The sequence below is a fragment of the Ceratina calcarata genome, unplaced genomic scaffold (assembly GCF_001652005.2).
Source record: "Ceratina calcarata isolate Rehan_Ccalc_2016 unplaced genomic scaffold, ASM165200v1 scaffold287.2, whole genome shotgun sequence".
Classification (NCBI taxonomy): Eukaryota; Metazoa; Arthropoda; class Insecta; order Hymenoptera; family Apidae; genus Ceratina; species Ceratina calcarata.
Window position 1 is genome coordinate 1 of NW_017151053.1, and position 6,412 is coordinate 6,412.

The 6,412-nt window shown below is 39.4% G+C and overlaps 2 protein-coding genes across 2 annotated transcripts in view; one reads left to right on the forward strand and one right to left on the reverse strand.

The window, feature by feature from the left end:
- The first annotated feature begins 249 nt into the window (after window positions 1-249).
- Window positions 250-6,092, forward strand: alpha-Man-IIa (alpha-mannosidase 2). Its single transcript, XM_018022329.2, has 8 exons — window positions 250-465; window positions 543-702; window positions 765-2,122; window positions 2,202-2,540; window positions 2,603-2,911; window positions 4,127-4,658; window positions 4,717-4,869; window positions 4,939-6,092. Exons 2-8 carry the CDS (start codon window positions 583-585, stop codon window positions 5,524-5,526), a joined length of 3,399 nt encoding a protein of 1,132 aa, XP_017877818.1. The 5' UTR covers window positions 250-465; window positions 543-582; the 3' UTR covers window positions 5,527-6,092.
- Window positions 5,372-6,412, reverse strand: part of Naa40 (N-alpha-acetyltransferase 40) — a 3,083-nt gene continuing 2,042 nt past the window's right edge. The window contains exon 4 of the mRNA XM_018022335.2: window positions 5,372-5,667. Within this exon, the coding sequence (XP_017877824.1) occupies window positions 5,523-5,667 (145 nt within the window). The 3' untranslated portion in view covers window positions 5,372-5,522. The remainder of the gene's footprint in view (window positions 5,668-6,412) is intronic.

A 6,412-nucleotide genomic window follows, 5' to 3' on the forward strand; every position in this document is an offset into this window, starting at 1 on the left:
ATTTGAAGATGTATTGCATGGGTAATTACCCTAAAGTTGAAAATGAAAAGAAATTTCTACTGCGTTTCTCAGTCACGAAGCGCGGCAATAACTCATTTTCAACAATTTACTCACTGATTTCCACGTCCACGAAGTTTATGGATTGGAGTTTTCACAATCCATAATGGAATACGGAGTAGAAGAAGATAGCAACTCTGCTTACATCAAGACTTTTAGTTCCACTTTTCCTCACCGTACGCGCGGCGATCGAAATTCCGCAAATCTTACATCACTGATATGGCGGCAAGCTAGGTGCAGGTGACAAGAGTGACAGTCGATCTTATGTTGACGTCTCATTTCCTGCAAAATTTAGTCCGCATAAATGGAAGATTATCGTATTCTTTCACTTTGTACTCTATAAGTATCGAAACTATGTTTTTTCACAAACATTTAATATGTAATCCTCAAAGGATATAAACGAACAAGGTTACAAAACAATCATTAAAGTGGAGAATACCTTTTTATATACCTTATTTTAAACTAATATCATATGTTGTTAACAGTGTCGTTCAACGAGATATTTATATTGATAAATGAGCAAAAATGAGAACTAAGAAGAAGTTGATGATCGTCAATATAGTCTTGCTCATTATCTGCTGCCTTCTGGGGTACTTTCTTATGGAGTTGATACTTTCTCCACGTAGACAAGGGTCTGTTAACGATGTAAGTCTATAATGAACATATTAACATTTATGACATAACAAGGAAAAATGATTGATTTGCAGAATCAATGGTTGCCCTTTGAGAACAGACTCGCCAAGTTAGAAAAAGATTTTAATAAGCATCACGAAGTTGTAAATGCATTGAGAGAAGTGGCTGAGGCAAAGAATTTCGTACCTATAGATAAAATATACATTAATCATAATACTCAGTCTGTGTCACCTGTATTGCCTCAAAGCGGCAAAGTGCTTAAATGTAACTTCAATGTACAGAAGATTCCTGAGGTGGATATCCAAATGTTGGATTTGTACAGACAATTGGAGTTCGATAATGTAGACGGTGGCGTGTGGAAACAAGGATGGGAGATAACGTACGACGAGAAACAGTGGCATCCAAATAGAAAACTGAAGGTATTCGTAGTCCCGCACTCTCACAACGATCCTGGATGGCTGAGCACCTTCGAAAAGTATTACACGCTTCAGACACGGAACATATTAAATAATATGGTAACAAAATTGGCAGAGGATAGAAGGCGAAAATTTATTTGGGCGGAGGTATCGTTTTTTCAACTTTGGTGGGACGAGCAATCTAAGACGACACAGAATTTAGTTAGACGTTTAATTCACGACGGTCAGTTGGAAATAGTAGCGGGTGGATGGGTGATGCCGGACGAATCAGTTTCCCATTGGACATCCCAGCTTGTTCAGCTCACCGAAGGTCATCAATGGCTAAAGTATAATTTAGATTATACGCCGAACTCGGGATGGGCGATAGATCCCTTCGGCCTCTCCCCGACCATGCCTTATCTTCTAAAGAAGGCAGGTTTGGAGAACGTACTTATACAAAGAGTTCATTACTCCGTTAAAAAGATATTGGCCAGAACAAAGCAACTCGAGTTTCGTTGGAGGCAGTTGTGGGACAACGATGGATCGACGGAGATCTTCACGCACGTAATGCCGTTTTATAGTTACGACGTTCCGCACACTTGCGGGCCGGATCCGAAAATCTGTTGCCAGTTCGATTTCTACAGACTACAGAATTTCGGACTTAGCTGCCCATGGAGGATAGCCCCGCGAACGATAACCAAGGCAAACGTCGCGGAGAGAGCGGCTCTTCTATTAGATCAATATCGCAAGAAAGCTCAACTTTTTAAGACCGATGTAGTGTTAGCTCCGCTGGGAGACGATTTTAGATATACACATTTCACCGAATGGGACGCACAGTATAAGAATTATCAAAGGCTCTTCGATTACATGAATAAGAATCAACAGATGAACGTTCAAATCAAATTCGGAACGTTAAGCGATTACTTCGACGCTATCAGAGAGAAGCATAACTTGAACGAGTTTCCTACATTGTCTGGTGATTTCTTCACTTACTCCGATAGAGACGATCACTATTGGAGCGGGTATTATACATCGAGGTACGCTTGAGCATAAATTAATCGTAAAACGACATTACGAACGCGATACGTTTTTAAATTGATTACAACCAAATTGCAGACCTTTCCATAAACGATTAGATCGCGTATTGATGAGTTTACTCAGAGCGTCGGAAATATTGTCTACCGTTGCGTGGACCAAAGGTAGTGAAAATGTAGTGGAAGGTGCGCTTGCGGAACGATTGAATAAAGCGAGAAAATGGCATTCTCTATTCCAACATCACGATGGTATCACCGGAACTGCCAGAGACGAAGTTGTTATAGATTACGCTAAAAAGATGATAACGGCTTTAAACAATTCCGCGCACGTGCTACAACAATCGATGGTGCATTTATTAAAGACTTCGCAAGAAGCTACGGTCGACGCCGATACTTTATACATCTCGCTGGATGAATCAAGGTAAGAGAGTGATATCACGCCTTGTCTATGTTCTTACTCCTTTAATTAATCGTTTTTGTCAGATTGCGTCACACAAGCGCTGGAGACAAACACGTGTTGATGTTGGGAGACGAGAATCCCTTGAAAAAAGTTATACTGTACAATTCGATACCGAGGCAGCGGACGAGAGTACAGACGCTGGTTGTGTCTACTCAGTATGTTAAAGTGACAGATCGTATGGGACAACCAGTGCAATGTCAGGTCTCACCGATCTGGATCGGACCTGCCGCTTTAACTGCCACGAGATTCGAGTTGTCATTCTTGGTAACTGTACCCGGGTTCGGCATCACGACGTACATAATTCATGCCCTGCCTAAATCATCGTTCCCGCAGTACGCTTCTTTATTATCGAACGTTATTTCAGTTTTATACCAAGGTTGCAGATTTTTTTAATTGCATTAACCCTTTGACGCTGTCGTGAAAAACCATGGTGCGTACAACGCTATATTCGCATATCAGTTACTGTGACTGGCGTATATTTACGTCTATCGTATATATTGATACATTTGCGAGGGCGTATACATATGTCTGTAGTAGTCAATGGGTTAACAATTGACAATTAAATTTCTCTAAATCTTAATCGACAATTGGAGTACTCTTTAATCCTTTTACTACGGCAAACTTTAAGATGCACCATCCATACCATACGGTAGGAATTCAGGCGCATAGGCGCCTACAGTATGACAAGCGCAAGTTTTCTAAGCGCCTTTAGGCGCCAACAGTAGTCAAAGGATTAATTAAAGATTCAAATTTATTCGTTAATTCGAATTTCTTCTAATTATGCTAATTAACACATCTTGCGCGGGAAGCGACTAAAGTCGTTTTGCGCGGATTTCACATCTTGTGCGGGAAGCGACTAAAGTCGTTTTTCACGGATTATTGATGGATTATTGTTATCGATGGGTTTTTTGGATGATTTTACAATAAGATCAGATAGACATGAGTTGCAGAAATACAAAAGGTGCGTTGCAAGAATGAATTCCTATGAATTCGTTTTGCTGACGCGATTACGTTGTAATACGCTAAAGATTCGAAAGAAATCGCCCGCTACACGGTAAGGGTTTGGCGGCAAAGTGCCCGCGCAAGATGTGTTAATTAGTCAAATCCGAATCCAAAAATCAAATATTAACTGCCAATTGATGTTTAATTGAGTGAAAGGTTTAATCATTTATCTGCAACCCTGTTTTATACAGAGTATTCAGCTACTGATGGGGAAAATTTTAAAGATTGAGTCTACAAGCCAAAATAAGACAAGAATCAAGAATAACAACATCGTGCAACGTGCGTAATGCAACAGTTACAACTAGGAATATATTAGCATCTCGCGCTTTAGACACATATTGGCTCTAAGAATCACACACTGCAGGTAGAATTGCCTACCATCTGCCATTTTTAATCGCTAGTAATTAACAAATTGAGCCTCAGACAAAATTTTTTCATTCTCGACTTTTGCTTTCTTTTGTCTTCTAAAATCACTCCATGAAATTATTCCCACCGGTAGCTGAGCACCCTGTATATTAGATAATCATCAGTCGTTTTATGTTCAGGGAAGTTCACGTTGCGAATGTAACAGTATACAATACGGACATAAATCTTCCAAAACTGGCAGGTTTCAACGAGATCCAAGTGATACCGAACGCGCAAGAGTTCTCGATTACGCAGCGAGCTGAGTTATCCGCATCATTCGGGAAGCTGGGCCTTTTAAAAGCTTTAAGAGTCGGCAATACGACGGTACCCGTTCATTTAGAATTCGTTAAATACGGTACCAGAGGGTCTGGTAAAGATAAAAGTGGGGCCTATTTATTTTTACCCGATAAACCGGAACCGGACTTAGTACAAGCAGATAACAAGTGCATCATACACTTAATCAACGGACCCATCGTGTCGAAAGTATTCGTAGAGCTGGCGTATATACGCCACACTTGTACGTTGTACAATTCTCCTGGTGCCGACGGACTCGGTTTACACATAAATAATGAGATTAACATATCGGAAACGCAGAATTATGAACTCGCCATGAGACTCAGGACGGATATAGCTTCGGGCGATCAATTTTATACCGACTTAAACGGGCTTAATGTAAGTAATTATACCAGTTGGTGTCGAACGCTGTGTGAAAGATGCGATTACTGTTTAGATGATTAAGCGTCAAAGGTTTCCGAAGCTACCTACGCAGGGGAACTATTACCCGATGGCAGCGAGCGCGTATATAGAAGATAAGAAAATTAGATTGACCGCGGTCACGGCTCAACCGTTGGGTGTAAGTTCGATGGCGCCTGGACAAATTGAGGTAAACTTATTCTTTATTCCCTCACGCTTGTCTCTACTTTCTTTTACTTTCTAAAGTATTCCCGTGTAGATCATGCAGGACAGGAGATTGCTTCAAGATGATAACAGAGGGCTTGGTCAAGGCGTCACCGATAATTTATTAACGAATCATGTATTCATGCTCGTTATTGAAAAACGAAGACCTTTCTGCGTGTCGTCGACGCCTTCGGCGAATTATCCGTCGGGAGTACTGTCGTTATATGGCCATTTAGCGTCAGAAGAATTGTTACATCCTATTATAGCCATGCATCCGCGTAGCCCGTTACCTTTCAATTTACACGCGTACTTCTCGCCACTTCGTTACGACTTCCCCGCGGATTTGAGCATCGTCAGCTTCCGAGTGTTCCTCGTGCCCGAAGGCGCCGGCAAAGGTATTGGGATGGTGCTACATCAAGCAGCTTTAGACACGTGTTGGAATGATAATTCTTATTCACGTAACTTCAATACCTCCGAATCCGTAGAAGTCGATTTAACAAAAATCTTTAATTACATAAATGACTGGGTTATCAGTAAAGCTCCTCTCACATTCCACAACGTAGGACCATCGTTGAAATCGCCTATCGTTCATTTGTGTCCGCATCAAATATTGTCAATTCTGTTCCATAAAACGCGGTCTTAGGGCGCAGAATCTTTGGTCTGTTCTTGGGCTCGTTTAAGTAAATATAGCTTTCTGTTCATTATTCTAGTATCAACGGCCTTACTTAAAATGATGTAGTCCACCTGTTCCGATGCCGGCGGGCTAGTTTTGTCCATCTTGTAGCTGAAACAGTATTAAACGAATCTTTACCACGATTCTCGTACTCTGTTTCCGTTGATCCGCGCAATTTTTGTTAGAATCATTCAAATTAATTCAGATACTTATCAAGTGTTTGATACACTTATAGACAAACTCGAAATATTATTTATTATCGTATATACGGTGGAGTCCATAAATATTCGTACACATTTCGAAATTGAATGACTTTCTTAATATTGGATTTAACAAATTAATTTCTTTGTATGCTTAAAGAATTAAAGAAAATTGCTAGAGATTTAGAAAGAGAAAAGTAAAGGGCACAATATTTACATTTTATTAATCTTCAATCGTTTATGGTTCCTAAGAACGTCAACTAATTTTAATGACATTTTATACGTACATATATCATCTTTCGATATCCAAAAAGCAATTTTGAATTTTTATTAGAGGAAAAAATAAGAAACTTAAAAATTGTCAACTTTACTATTCTCTTCAAAAGTTCGATCTATAGCAGTTTTTTCTTAATTTTACGTTATACATCATAAAGAAAACTAGTATCTTTAATACGTAACAAAAGATTAATTCGTAAGGTCGAATATTAAAAGACTTATTCAATTTTTAAATGAGTACGAATAATTGTGGATCAAATTGTATTTAGATGAAATGATTATGAGCTGAAAACACTGACGAGAAATAATATTAAGAATAATAGGCCGATTTTTATAAAACAATATTTCCATGCTAGTCGTAAAATTTTACAAAATGTAAG

What these genes read in the sequence shown, in the direction of transcription:
- alpha-Man-IIa (XM_018022329.2), top strand. Translation starts at nt 583, where the DNA reads ATGAGAACTAAGAAGAAGTTGATGATCGTCAATATAGTCTTGCTCATT. An exon ending in CCTAAATCATCGTTCCCGCA is followed by an intron (nt 2,912 to 4,126) that starts GTACGCTTCTTT and finishes TTTTATGTTCAG; the next exon opens with GGAAGTTCACGTTGCGAATG. An exon ending in CCGACTTAAACGGGCTTAAT is followed by an intron (nt 4,659 to 4,716) that starts GTAAGTAATTAT and finishes ATTACTGTTTAG; the next exon opens with ATGATTAAGCGTCAAAGGTT.